Genomic DNA, 15010 nt, shown 5'->3' with positions numbered 1-15010 from the left:
TACCTGAGCTGATCAGGAGACCAAGGCCAGGTACAATGAACTTACCTATGACATTCCGGATGTCATCTTCTTCTTCGGGGTTCAGCGTGGGGCTGGCAGGGGTTGTTCCCTGCCCAGCAGGAGCATCTTTCCCCAGCGAGTCTGTTCTGACTGTGGTGGGAGGCACTGGGACTGTGTGCATAGCTTCCATCAATGCCTCCCTGGGAGACACTGCCGGAGGAGCTGGGGCTGCTGGTTGCTGGGTGGCTGTGTGGGCCACAGTGGTGGCTGGTACCTGAGGAGAAGGCTGCAGGACTGACTCCCTTGTGGGATCTGGAGACACCGAGGTTGTTTGGAGTGTTGGTCCCACTGAAGCATGGTTAGCGATGCTGGGATCCGATGTTGAGGGCTGTGGCAGTGCTGAGGACCAGGGTGCGGTCCGAGCGTTCAGGTCGGTTGTCACAGCAGTGCTGTGTCCCTGACGGGTGGCTGCGGGCCTCCGGGTGGCACTGGTCATCAGGTCGTTGTGCCTCAGGAGCTGATCTTCAATCAGCAAATCCACTCCATTGTCACCGCTGAAAAACTCATCTTCTGTGAAACAAACACAAGGTTCACTGTGGCACGGGAAAGAAACAACCTACAGATGACAAGAGCACATGGCAATGGGCAGGTGAATGAGAGGGTGCCTTTCCTTAACACGACGGCTTGAGTTACAGAGGGGGCCTGGCTGGGATTTTGGAAGAAGGTGGACGGGAGCACAGGTGGAAGGACATTGAATTTCCAGGAGGTTTCTCTGAATAGACTGCAGCCATGCTCCCCCCAGGACTCAGGGGTCACTGGCAGGATGCATAGTCATGGGTCCTGAACCCCGATGGCTGGGAGTAAGTGAGTCATCCAATCCATCCATCCAGCACATGTTTATGGAGTATGGATAACAACAGCAAGCAAAACAAGGATCCTTGACCTCACAGAGCTTCTATATAGTGGTGGAGACGCTTGATAATAGACAGGATTGTGCAACTGAAGGTGCTATGGGGAACAAAATGTAGGGTAAAGAGGGTCAAACAAGCTAGAAGGGAAGGGAAACTTGCAGAGAAGAATAAAGTGGCGAGGATGAGACTCATTGAGCTGGGGAGATGAGCAGCTGCCTGGAGGAGGTGAAGGAGTCAGTTGAGCAGCCATCGGGCACAAAGATTCCAGGGGTGAATAACCACAGAGAAAAGGCCCTGAGGCAGGACATGCGTGCAGTGGCCCAGGAGCAGCGAGGTGGCCAGCGTGACTGAAGCAGAGGTGAGGTCAGAGCAAGGACAGGCACTGGGCATGCATGACTTAGAGGCTGTGTATGGAGTTCAGTTTTTATTCTGAATGAAATGGGGGAGGCTGCAGGATTTTGAGCAGAGATGGAACATGGAGAGGCAAACATTTCTTAGAGAGGACACAAAGAGCTCTAACCACAAAAGAAATAATTGGTAAAGTAGACTTCATGTGCTCATCAAAAACACCATTAAGGAACTAAAAATGCATGCCATAGGTAGGGAGAAAATACTTGCAATACATATGATGACAAAGAACTTGTATCCAGAATATGTAAAAAACTACCACAAATCAATGACACAAAAAAACGACCAAAAAAAAAAAAAAAACACATGGGCAAAATGATAACGCCAGCTACTCGGTGGAGAATAAACATGGTGGAGGCAAAGGCAGAAGCAAGGAGACAGACAGGAAGCTGCTGCATCAGCCCTGATGGGGAAGGACCCGCTCAGACACACTGGGGAGAGGGGAAGAGTCGGGGCCTGCTGGGAGTGCTGGGCAAGGAAAAGAAAGAAGACAAGAGGAGGAGGAGGAGGCGAGGAGGAGCACAGGAAGAGGAAGAAGCCTAAGAAAACAAGGTAAACGTGATGTGAAAAGGGATCGTCTCTCTTCCATGAAAAATGAAGAAGGACAGAGATTGAAGGGGAGGTGCTGGAGACTCAGACAGGAAGATCAGGGCCCCCGGAGGGAGGAGCAAGTAGTAGAGAAGCCCACCTTGTGGCTCTAAGCAAGTCAGTCTCCCCAAACCTCAGTTTTCTCATCTGCAAATGGGGAGGACTGGACTGGAGGGCACTGAAGTCCCTTCCAGCCCAGCCACACTCTGCCATATGGTCTTCTGCAAGCTCAGAGAAGTTAAGTGACTTGCCCAAGGCCACTCAGCGAGCTGTGAGGAAATGCAGTGAGAGCTCTGGATAACAGGGCCACAGCAGTAATTGGAATGCTGTGTATGGAGGGGTGTATGGCTCCCAGGAATCCAGCCCACTATGGTCCAAATGGTGACTTCCTCCCTACCCTGCCTCTGGGGCGGCCCTGTTGACCCCAACTCACGCTGCTCTTCAATGTCATTCTCTTCTTCAGAGACCTTGGCTTTATAGTAGGTGATGCCCCGGATGACAGTGGGCTGGGAGGCCGGCCGGCCTCTCAGGTGGACCTGTCTCTGCAGGGGCCGCTGTGACTTCACCACCTCAGGCGGAGCCAGGGGTTGCATCTGCAGAAGCTCAATGGAGTTGATCTGCTGGGACACGGTTTCTTCCTGCAGAAACCGCTCTTCATACTGCTCCTCAGAGGGGACACAAGGGAAGGTCAGGTCACTGGTCAGAGAGACAGTGGGCAGGTAGGGGCAAGGCTGGAGCCAAGGCTGTGCTAATAACAGCAGCACTTCCGAAGAGACAGGCACTGTTCTAAGTGCTTTATGCATTTACATATGTTAACTAATTTAATCTTCTCATCAGTTCTATGAGGTAGGACCTATTTTTATCATGATCATTTACAGTTCAGGAAACTGAGGCACAGAGAGGTTACATAAATTTCAGGTCTCACAACAGGTAAGTGGTAAGGCAGACTGAAGCCAGGATGTCTGGTTCCAGAATCAGTGTCACTATGCTTGACGTATACTGCCCAGAGAATGCAGTCCTCCTCTTGGCTCTGGCCTAGGGATGCTGGGTGACTTAGATCTGGTGTAAGTTGTTTTGGGTGAGATCCATGTGAGGGGAAGGATTCCTGGGCTGGGACATGAAGCCCAAGGACCAGGATGCACACCGCCTCAGGATGAAGCTTGTTACAGCAATCAAAATGGGCTTCCTAAAACACATGTCACCCCCAGCCCCCAAACCCTTCCTCCTGCATACAGAATGAAGTCCAAAGTAAAACTGATCTTGACCTAGCTCAGCATTCTTCTCTCTTGTTGTGTGCCCTGCACCCCACGCCCTAGGCACTCCAGTCACTTGGCTGACTACTGAAACTCTTGGCTCTCCTGAGCCACTGGATCTATGTTCAGCCTGTTTTCTCTGCCTGGATAGCCATTATACCTCCTTTCCCCATATATCTACTTCTCAAGGCCCAGCTAAAATTTCAGGTCCCCAAGGAAATACTCCTGGACCTTCTAATTCAGAATTAATCAATCTTCCCCAAGCTTCATTTTGTGTTTTATGGCAGAGATTTCTCACTGATTACCCAAATTCCCTGCCCTCTTGTTCCTTACTAATGAAGACCTGGTTTTACGGGAGTGGGCATGGGACGGAATTCTGGCCAGTGGGGTATAGGAAGAAGTTGATGGGATGTGCATTTGGAAAAGTTCTGCATAAGGGGGGCTGATTCAGCCTGGAGGCATCTTTTGCTCTCTTCCTCATTTCTCTGGACTGAAATGTGGACAGAATGGCTGGAGCTGAGCAGCCATCTTGTGATCATGAGGGGATTTTGAGGATGAAAGTCACTAATGACATCTTGGAGCTAATCATGCCAGCCCTGGACTGCCTGCCTCCAGACCTTGTTTTACGTGAAAGAACAACAAACATTTCTATTGTTTAAGGCACTGTATTTGGGTCTCTTACCCAAGCTGAACACAAGTCCTAATGAATATAAGTCTGTGCTTCTGCTGTAGCACCTCTCCTAGCCTGCTTTCCACAGGCACTATTTAGGGATGTTGCTATCTCTGTAGACTATGGGAATCTGAAAGAAGAGAGACCATTTCTTGTTCATCTTTGATTCCCCTGGATTGAGGCTCCCTAATATTTGTTAAATTGAATTTCTGAATCATAACAAATCCCAAGGAATCATCTACATTGGTAACTAACTGGCATTTAATTTTGTCAAAACAAATGATGCTCATATGGGCCGGTGACTGGGCATCTGGATGGCGCTGTGAGAGTGCCCTGTGACAGCTCTGATCATGTAGATGGACCACTCTGTCCTCCACAGAGCTGCTGCCCAAGGAGGAGCCCCTGTGTCCACAGTGTGGCGGGATCTCTGGTCCTGTGTTGGTCTGTTCAGCCAGACTCCCTGTCCAGGACTATAATCACCCACCTTTGAAAGCAAAGGACCTTGGGCATACGACCTGTGAACTGACTGTGCTCAAAGTCAGGGCCACCCCACAGGTGGGTCCAGCTGCTTTGGTGGCTCCATCAGAGAAGTGTGGGAGCCTGAGAGGAGTGTGGCCCAGCCCTGCTCTCCCCAGGACTCCAGTGGCTGAATAATGAAGAGGCGGCTTCCTGCAGCCCCCTGAACCATGAGGCCCCTTCTCAACCAGGGGGAGGTGAGTGAGCTCCCTTTAATCTTGTAATTCTAGGCCTTGGTGGAAGCCACCCATAGAGCAGAGCCCATGTGGAAACAAAACCTGTGTTCCTAGATGCCCAGTGCCCTGAGGCAGGGCAGGGCCTTTAGCCACTCCATGTTGGCTGTAGGAACCTGGCCACCAAGGCCAATGTGCTCCTTTCGCACAGGAAGAAGCAAACCAGGCTCTTGCTTTGATCTTTACAATTTGGCCTGGAAAAAGCCCTGAGTCCTCATTACCCCCAAGGACACCCCCAAGCGTGTGCCTGTTTTCCCATGACAAGAGAGTTCTTCTGGATGGCACAACCAATGGGGTTGTGTATGTCTCTCTCCCCAGCACACAGTGGTGACCGACTCCTGAAAGGTAGGGGACATCCTTCTGCCAGCCTCCCCTGTCTGCCCAGGGGAAACAGGCCGACATGCTCGGCTGTGCCTGGGGCAGCCCCAAATCCTGCTCCTTGCCCCTCCCTCAATTCCCTGTTCTTGCTGGTGATGTAACCTCCACCTGAGCTGTAGGGGATATCTGGTTGGTGGAGATGATATTTTAATGAACACCTATTATGGCCATGTCCCTTTGTATTATTTTTAACCCTTACAACAATGGGGAAGGTAGATACCATTATCCACACGTCACAGATGAGGAAACAGAGGCTCAGAGTGGTTCAGCAATTTGGTTGAAAGTCAATCAGTTAAGTGGCTGAGAGGGGCAGTTCTCAAGTCACACAACTCAGGTCAGCCCCAGGCTGCCTGCCCTCAGAGCCTGCCTCTTCCTTCCATTAAGCTTCTGCCTGCAGCTGTGACCACAGGACTAACTTGCCTGCCATCCAAAAACTCGCCTGCCTCCCCTAGTCCTCCGGGTCATGGTCTGGCTCCTACCCAGCAGACTTGGGAGATCCCTCATTTCCCACTGGGAAGAGCTGCTCGGCAGGCTGTCAGGAGACCCTGGCCACAGCCCGTGACTCAGACGCTGAAGGGCATCTAATTACCGGACCCTGGTCTCCCTCTGCATTGCAAAAGCAGGTTGTCATTTCTTCGCCGCAAACCCCAGTAACTGTCTTTAATTCCAGGCTCTCAGGGAAGGGTGGGAACTGCAGTGCTTTCTCCCAGCCAAGGAGATGGAGCAAGACCATGGACAGCCCTTGCCAGAGAACATATAATTTCCTCGGATCCACTGGCGACAGGCTGCACTGGGCGGCAGCGGCCCCCTCCAAGCTTCAATTTCCTTTCTCTATGAATCCAAGTGTCTGCTGTATGACTTCAGCTCCTGGAGTCGAATGTTCCTACTCCCACCTTGCTCTCTCCACTCTCACCCTGCTCTCTCCACTCCCAACCCAGCCCCCAGAGCCCCATGCCAACCCCTCAGGCAAGGACCATCTTAGAGAGAAGCCCTCAACAAATTATCACTCACTACTCCAAGAAAGCTCTGACATTATCTACAGGAACCCTGAAAATAAACAACCAAACCCAGCGCCCCTTCCACCCGCTTTTTGGCATGGGGTTCACAAAAGAGAGGGATGGCAAGATCCTGCCTTGGGGCCTCCGGCACCACTTCCCCTTTCTGCCCCACCGCCCTGGTGGGGAAGGATTGTGCTAACTTCAGCAGCGTGATGAATGGGGACTGGAGGAGGGGAAGGGACTTTGCTGAGCAAGGAGAAAAAGGGTTTGGTGTTTTTGATTTGGTTTGCTGTTTGCCCTCAGGAAATCTGAGCCGGGTTCCCGAACATCCCACATAATGTGTCATCAAGACAACAGATGCATTCTTAAGCTCAGCCGACTGGGAAACTGGAAGCCAGAGCAGGAAAGGGGCGCCTGGCTCCACTGGGCAGCTGAGCCACCAATGCCAGGTGGGCTGAGATAAGAGACACTGAGCCCAGGTGTAATGAGTGGGAGCCTTCAAGTTCCCTTCCAGCCCAAATGTCTTCTGGCTCCTTTGTTTATGAGCTCAGACCCACTCAGAGATGATCCACCAAGCAGACTAAACACTTGCTCAGTAGCCAGCCTGTCAGGGACACCCAAAAATGAGAATCAAAATAATTTTTGAAGAAATATGATATTTCCAAAAAAGCACCAAAGTAGTCATCATGGGCAAAGCCAGAAAATTATTGGCCTTTCTTATATCTATTTTATGGTTTGGAATTTTTATTTTGAGTTACATATTGGGGAGGGTGGAGGCACCATATTCTTTTCAGGGCTTGTTGCCTCAAAAGCCCCAATCTGCCTGCAGTCCTGCCTTTGGAACATGTGTGCCCAAGATCCCCAAACCCAGCTGCTGCCTGCCTGGCACCCTTTGATGAACTGCCCTACCCAAGAGTTTCAAGCCCACACACCCAGCCTTCCTGCCTCTCTTATCTCAATTCTTAATGGCCCAGGCAACACAGTCCCGCACAGCAATGCTTCCCAAAAGTTCTTCATGTCACAGCATACAGACAGACCAGCTCAGGGACTCCAGCTGTCCCAGGCCCTGCTCAACCCACACTCAGAACGACTCCCCGAAGCCGAGGGGATCCCTCAATGGCCCACCTGGAACCCACTCCCCGGGCACCAGTGTGCCACAACTCTGCCATCTACCATCAACCCCTGGTAACCAGTTAAAATGAGCAAAGTCTCTCTTAAATGCTGCCATCCCCTGGCTGCCCAGTGACCCCTTTTATAACACTTGATCCAGACCCATCTTGCTAATAATGTGTCTTGCTAATAGGACTCTTCAAGTCCTGCCACCAAAACTTACCTGTTTCCTCTTCCTTTTGGATTATCTTCCAAATTAATGCCTATTTCTTGGACAACAATTCAGTAAATAACCCAATACATTAAATGGTAGCACTTAACCATTAGTACATAAACATAACTTAGTAGTAATTGGAGCCAAAAGAAACAGGCACCAAATGGGGAGGCATTTTTAAGCAAGGAGGTCTTTTGGTATCACTCAAATCACATCAGGCAGCAATCCATTCTTGGGTAACTTCGTGCTAGGGACACAACTGGGTAGGAAGAAACAGAGGTTTGAGACCCTCTGCCACCATTTCCCAACTGAGAGAGGGAGACCATGCTCATAGCTGGATCTGTTTCCTTATCTGTAAAATGAGGATATTGATCTCTGTCTGGCCTGCTTTTCTAGAGCTGTGACGACAGCCACATGGTATAGTTATGAAAATATGTAGTAAATTACAAAGTCCCCTATAAATGAGGAGGGAGGGAATATAATTTGTTTCCAAACTGGGGCATTTTTTAGAGTAAAAGAGGGTGCTATTAATAACCATGCCAGGGCCAGGTACAGTGGCTCACGCCTGTCATCCCAGGGATTTGGGAGGCTGATGCAGGAGGATTGCTTGTGGCCAGGAGTTCCAGACCAGCCGTATTTACAAAAAATACATAACAAGACCCTGTATTTACAAAAAATAAAAAATAAAAAATTTTATTACCAGGCATGGTAGCATGTGCCTGTACTCCTAGCTAATCAGGAGGCTGAGGCAGGAGGATCACTTGAGCCCAGGAATTTGAGGCTGCAGTGAGCTATGATCACAACACTGCACTCCAGCCTTGGTGGCAGAGCTGGAACCTATCTAAAAAAAAAAAAAAAAAAAAAAAAAAAAAAAAAAATCATGCCAGGACAGCAGGAGTAAACCAGGATGGTCCCAGACAAGCCAGCATGCATATCTTCCCTATTTACAAACACAAGAGATGTTCACAAAGGTGGGATATCAGATCTTGAAAAAAATGGGGGCTGGGACTCAGACTCAGATTTCAGTCCTGGCTTCAACACTCACTGATCCTCTCTGGGCTTCAGTGTGAAGTAAAATGGAGTCAACTGCTCATCAAATCTATAGAACCTGCAGAACTATTGTATGGATGAAGTGAGCTCATCTCTGTGAAAGGACTGAAGCCTGAAAAGTTCTATGCAGAGGAGAGATGCTGATATCACGCTTCCAGGGCTTGTGATCAGAGGCCCTTGGAGGCTGGGGCTATACCTCTGGGTGGGCATAGGCTGCTGCCGCGTCCCTCTGCAGGGCTGAGCGGATGTCTGGCATGCTATCTAGGATGTTTTCAGAGCAGTTTTCTTTGCCTCGCTTATTCATCTTGGTTCGAATTTCTTCCATGTCCTCTTTGATTTGTTCGTTTTCTTTGGTGAGGTTTTTAGACACTTCCTGAGAAGGAGAAAAAAAAAGATGATCCATTAAAGCACCCTGAAGACAAGCAGGAGGCAGCTAGCAGCCATCTTCGCTCAGAGCACACAGACACAACAGACAGGCTGAGAAATCATCCAACAAGTGATTGGGGCTAGAGAGTGTGCCCAGCCCTGGGCTGAGCACCGGTACCAGGTCTCCTGGCAGTATTTCCAGGGCAGCTCAGCGCTTGGATATCCAACTACAGAAAATACTGCCCAAACTACCATAGCTTTTCTATTAATAACATTGACAAGTCTCTGGGCCACCAGGACACCAGGTTCTTTTTCTGTCCTTTGTATATAGTCCACTCTTATCCAGTGTTGAAGAACATTAAAGAATTCCATTCACTCGCATCCCATACATCTGAACCAGTAGCTCAGTTAATGAAAGAGGGGCTTTCTAAGCAATTTTGGAAGAGGTGGCCAAACAAACAAAAAAACAACAACAACAACAACAACAAAAAACTACTCTTCCTTTTTAATGAGCACAAACCATTCCCTGGTACTTTAAAAGCATCATTTACATAGAAAATTGATAGGCTGGCTTCAAACTTTCCTATTTACCCATAAAAATAGTTTCACTAAATGACCCCTCACTTGGCAAATTAGCCATGTTCCAGACCTGGTTCATACCAGAGAAGATCAAGGCTACATTTCATTCAACCAACACTGGTGAGTACCTCTTGAGTGTCTAAGTGTAGTGCTACAGAAAGAAAGGCTGTAAGTATCCTTGGGGTTCTGGACCTGGGTGGGGTGGGAGAGATGGCAACTATAACTGGAGACAGACAAACCATGTCAGGTTCTGTAAATACCAAATGTGAGGTTTCCTGAGTTCAGAGCAGGAGGAAAGTGGAGGCGTCCCAGGTAGCTTCTTAGAGAAGGTGAACACTGAATGGGATTTAAATCAAGGAAAGTTGTCGACAGCCTTAGAGGTGCCCCTTTTCCTCTAGTTATTTTTAAAGAGATTTGACGATATTGAGATCCAACTTTGGCCCTCATTCTAAAGTTTCCATGAGCATCTACATTCTTAAATGTGATGTTCTCCTTTGGGCCCTGTTTATGAGGTTGAGGAAGCAATGATGTAAAATAGAGGATGTGTTTGCTTTCCATCTTTCTTTAACAAACAGACACAGGAAGTGTAAAAGCTGACATTGCCAGGCACAGCTCTGCAGCCTGGTGGGATGCTACTAACATCCTAGAGGGAAGTCCCAGTGGCGCAGAGCCAGAGGAGGTGGGCATATCCAGGCTGTGACACCCAGACACTGCGGCTCCAGAGGCTCCTACAGGGGCTGCCCAGAGAAGCCCCATAGGTGCTTGTTAAATGAACCTGGCTCCCGAACCATCAGCCATGCCATTCTTATGGCATTTCATCGCATGCCAGATCCTGAGTGCTGGAAGGGCTCAGTGTGTTCCATGGCACTTAGGCTAAGCCAGCCTCTCTAAATTGCACAGAATTAACTGTGAGAGCTAAATTCCATGAGAAAGAGATCTTGTTTTAAGAATGCTCAGAATGAGTGATCTTCCCGGGTGCGCAGTCACTCCTAGGTGTTATCTATCAGGCCGTCAAGTGTAATGGGTAAGAGCATGGATTTTGAAGGAAACCGGTTCATCCTCCATGCTGCTATTGCTAGATCTGAGATCTCAGGCACATTACTGAAACACCTCTGCTTCAGGTTCCCATCTGTAAAATGGGGATAATACTAGCACTTTTCCTATAGGTTGTTAGGAGGATTAAGTGAGTTAATATACATGGATGTGCATGAAAAATACTGGACTAAGTGGCTGTTATTTTTCACATAATGTTACAGCTGGAATGGACCCAAGAACTCATGACTAACCTCTCATTTCACAGAGAGGAAACTGAGGCCCAGAGCAAGAATGTGACTTGCTCAAGGTCACTACAAAAAAGTGGCAGAGTGGAACCAGCACCCAGCCTCCTGGCCCTTGCTTCTTCAGCTCACCTGCTGGATCACTAAGAACACCAGGAGAGGATCCTGGCACACAGACAGCTCTCAGCAGCACCAACCATGTCAAAAAGCCGGAGAATACTTACAGTTTGGGTTCAGGATACGTGACAGGATAGGCATAGATGCTGAGAAATACAGAAATGTTGGACTCTCATAAATCCTCACTATTCAAAGTGTGGTGCAGAGTTCAGCAGCATCAGCATCACACAGGAGCTTGTTAAAAATGCAGATTCCCAGGCCCACTCAGACCTGCTGAATCAGTATCTGTATTTTAACAAGATCCCCAGATACTCTGTGTACACATTAAAGTTTGAGAAGCACCGCCCTAAGTGGAGAAAGCTTGGGGCACAGCTGCTTGAAAAACGGACAGAAATGTGTGAGAAGGGCTGTTTTATAGGAGCTGAGTTCTTTCTGGGACTGACGGGAAAAGTTCCTGGCCCCTTAGTGGGATTCAAGCATTTCTGTAATCCATCAGCACCTGCTGAGAGCAACACCTGTGGATGCCCCTCCTGTAGCTCTCACAGCCTAAGACAGATCACCAAGCCCAGCAGGTGCAGGGATTCAATGTGTTACCTTTTTATTAAGGCGTTCACGTGCTCAGTGCTGCACTGAGGGTTCAAGCGTGAGCAAGGCCACTGGGATCCTGCCCTGGTGAAGGGCACCCTCCATGAGGGGGAAGTAGGCAATAGACAAAGAAATAGACAAGAAAATATCAACTAGTGAAAAGTGCTCTGCAGAAACTCTGCCAGGGTGATGTGACAGATGCAGGCACTGACTCCTCAGCCAGGTCGATAGGCTTCTCTGAGGAGCGGACTGAGGAGTGTCCACACCTGCGGCCCAGCACTGGCCCTAGGACTCTACTAAAGGTGGTGACACCTCTGGGTGGACTGACTGGCTGGGCCTAAGTATCCTTATTATTTGACGGAAGATCTCACTAGATTCCTAAACACTGTGCATCAGTGGGTGTGGCACACTCACTGTGAGGCAAAGGGTGCCCCCCCCCACCCCGGTCTTAGGGTTTCTAGGGCCCTAGGGAGTCCCCCTTCACATTGATTTATAGTCTCCCATCCCCTTTTGGGTGTCAGTGAGGAGCCATTATTCTGCATTTCCACAGATGAGGGTTTTAGGCAAGCCTGCCCCTGAGAACCCGGAGAAGCAGTACAGTTTATTCCCCTCATGGGAATGGCAAAGCCTGCCAGCCGCCTGAATAAACAAGAGGCTGGCGGTGGCATCACCCCATTGGCCTGCAGGGCTGAGCCAGCTGGTGTCCCCCAGGGCAGCAGCCACAGCTGCCACTCCTTGGCCACCCCCAGTCAGCTACCTCCAACCTGGGGGTGCTGGCCCTCAAGAGCTCCCCACCTCTCCCTGGGACTCTGCGCTTCTCACACCAAAGGCCTTTGGTGAGGCGATTCTCAGGAGATGCAGGGGATGCCACCTGCACAGAGTACCCTCGATTCTGCCCTGGGAGATAGGTGAACCCCATGACCTCATGCCTCAGGCTCTTCCCCCTGGGACAGCTGCAACCATGACATTTCTGGTGTGTGTAACTTGGCTCGTGGGCAGTGCTGGCAATGTGGCAGCAGAGGTGGGAATCGTGCCTATCTGGCAGAAGCAAGTGTACCCATGGCCCCTGCCAAGGATCCTGGCACACTGAAGAAGAGGGGAGGGAAGAGGGAGAAAGAGCAGATAGATAGAGGGCTCAGACAGAAGGCTGGACACAGCCAACTGTGGCAATGAAAGATTTGGGAACGTTGTCATCATGATTCCTTGGGCCAGGCAGAGCCAAGGAACTCAGAGGTGTTCATAGAACAAGTGCCATGTGCAGGAGAGGTATGCAGTTGGGCACTGGAGGGTGCCTGATGGGAACAGGTGTCCACTGGTGCCACACTGCCAGATGGGAACAGGTGTCCACTGCTAACTTCAGCCAGATGCACACACACCAGAGGGAAGAGAACGTGCAAACAAGGCAGGGACCCTTGGCAAAGGGGAACCGGATGCAGGTGGAGTTAGGGGTACAGCCATCAGTCAGCCCTAGTCAGCATGGCTGGTGTTTTGACAAGCCATGTAGGGCCAGCAAAACCAGATGTGTAGACCGATGGAATGGGTATGAAGGACACAGACCGTATCCTGACCTTGTCCAGCTCTTAGACATGTGTGCGTGTGCCCGGGTGAGACTGTGTAGTATCTTAAGCCAAAACCTTGGGACCAGGGGAAAGATGACCATGGGGCAGAATTCTGGCAGTTCTCTGTGGTCTCGTTTTTACAAATAGAACCAGGGACAGGGGTGTGGTGGGGGGAGGGTGCTGGCTCTGGAGATCAGGTGTAAACCCACACCACAGTCATGGCCTACTTATATAACCACATAGGGCAAGGGATGAAACCTCTCTAGGCCCCAGGCAGGAAAAGAAGGAATGATGACACCTACCTCACCCAAACTTGGCACAGAGATGGATAAGGGGCTGCATGTGGTACAGTGCTGGGCAAGGAAATCAGGCTTGAGGCATGTGGGTGAAGCTGGAGTGGGAGGGACCCTTGGGATCTCCATAGCAGACATGCAGGTGGAAAAGGAAAGGGAAGCTAGGGTTTGGTATGGCTGGCATGGGGAGGAAGGTAAGAACCCAAGGCTGGTGTGCTGTAGAGAGACACTAGACACCTGTGGGAGTAGACAAAGCCAGACTGCAGGTGAGGCAAACCCTGGCCCCAAGTCACACAGCAGGTGCACACAGCCACATCTAAGGAGGCTGCCTGGGAGGCTGCCTGGTAGGTCCTGTGGGCATCAGGATTCCCTGGCAGATAGCTGGATGTGCACAGGGCTAAGATACAGATGGCAAGCCCAAGGGCAGATGGGACATAGTTTCTCATGGGAGTGACCTGAGCAAGTGTGAGGGTAACTGGACCCAAGGGGGGAGGGCTCGTAGTTCCCATCAGCTCACCGTGCTCAACCTTTGCACCCTCCAGGAGACAGCTACGACCAGATGGCCTGGGACAGCAACCCCAGCTGACAGCTGTTTCCTAGCCCCTGGTAAGAGAGCTGGGGAAGAGAACAGCTGGAAACAGCCGGTGCTCCTGATGGCAGGACAGGCAGGCCATGGCCTAATCCCTCCGACCACAGCTGATGGGAGAGACAGGCAGGCCTGGGTTCAGGGAGCCACCAGCTGCCCCACTGAACATTCATCCAACCAAACAGCTGTGGAGCATCTGTCCCACATCAGGTGCTGGACCAGGGCCTGGGAAACAAAGATGACTTGACCCAGCTTGCCCTTAAGAAGTCCAGGGCCTGGCAGGAAAGTCAAACAAGGCAACAGCAAGAAGTCCCAGGCCTCTGGTGATGAATTTCTATATTAGGGGTAATCTAACCCCTTAAAATAGAGCCACTCGAGCCATGCACACTTGCACATCCTGGCAGCTCTAAACTGTTCCTAGGCTGACAGATGGAGGGCTGACACTCGCACTGTAAGTCTCTTTAGCCAAGAAGAAAACTTTATATCCCACAATGGCAAATTAGATTTGAAGTATATACAACCCTGGGAGAGGTAATATATTGGCTTTAACTCATATTAAGATGTAAATTGAATTAAATAGTGTTAGGCTGAAATATATCTTAGAAACACTAACTTCGACCCTCTGCCTTTTCACGTATGAGGACACTGAAGTCAGGCCGGGTAAGCAGTGCCCCTCTCCAAGCCTTCAATTGAGGAAGGAGAGTGAAATGACTTACAGCAAACCCCTCGGAAAGAGCAGATTTGATCAGGAGAGTGAGCCCTGGGGGTGTCTCGACAGGGGTGGAGGGTGGAAGGAAAGGTAGGGCTTGGAAAGAGACAGCTCCCCCAACTCACAGCCAAGTCTGCACAGATGAAAATTACGTTTTCCTATTAGCTGGTGAAACGATATATCCCCCAGGGTCAGGAATGCTTCTTTGATCATGCCTTTCAGTCCAGAAACACAAAAGCCACCAAAGCTTTAGGTGTGGGGGAGAAGCCTTCAGCAATGCCTGTGCCAGTACATTCTGGGGAGCGGGCCAGTTCTGGGTCTGGTAAATCCATCGTGGACTTAAATCTTCCTCGGAGGCAACATTATCAGGAGAAAAGTCTTCAGCTGGGACACAAGGTTCCCTGGTGCCATCTATGCTCATGGGTGTGGTTTGCAAATTCCAGCAGGTAGATTCGTGAAAAAGGAAAGAGATACACACACCAGAAGGGACAAAGCAGAAACCACGCTATGGAAAGCTTGCAGGCATGCATCTATTTTAAGAGCATGGGCTATGCACCCACACATATACGAAGGCACATGTGTACATAAGCATTTCAAGCACTTATAAACA

The 15010-nt window shown here is 50.0% G+C and overlaps 1 protein-coding gene across 3 annotated transcripts in view; it reads right to left on the bottom strand.

The window, feature by feature from the left end:
- OLFML2B (olfactomedin like 2B) overlaps nt 1-15010 on the bottom strand; it is a 41361-nt gene that overhangs the window by 14595 nt on the left and 11756 nt on the right. For 2 of the 3 annotated variants that reach the window (XM_003824559.5, XM_063598784.1), the window contains 3 exons: nt 8526-8702; nt 2341-2566; nt 46-570 (listed from right to left, as the gene is read on the bottom strand). In XM_003824559.5, coding sequence (XP_003824607.4) covers nt 46-570; nt 2341-2566; nt 8526-8702 — 928 coding nt within the window. Of the gene's footprint in view, nt 1-45; nt 571-2340; nt 2573-8525; nt 8703-15010 lie in introns of all 3 variants that reach the window. The other variant, XM_008978233.5, reaches the window with a different exon arrangement.

The sequence above is a fragment of the Pan paniscus genome, chromosome 1 (assembly GCF_029289425.2).
Source record: "Pan paniscus chromosome 1, NHGRI_mPanPan1-v2.0_pri, whole genome shotgun sequence".
In the NCBI taxonomy this organism is placed as follows: domain Eukaryota; kingdom Metazoa; phylum Chordata; class Mammalia; order Primates; family Hominidae; genus Pan; species Pan paniscus.
This window is presented reverse-complemented; position numbering and strand designations above follow the sequence as displayed.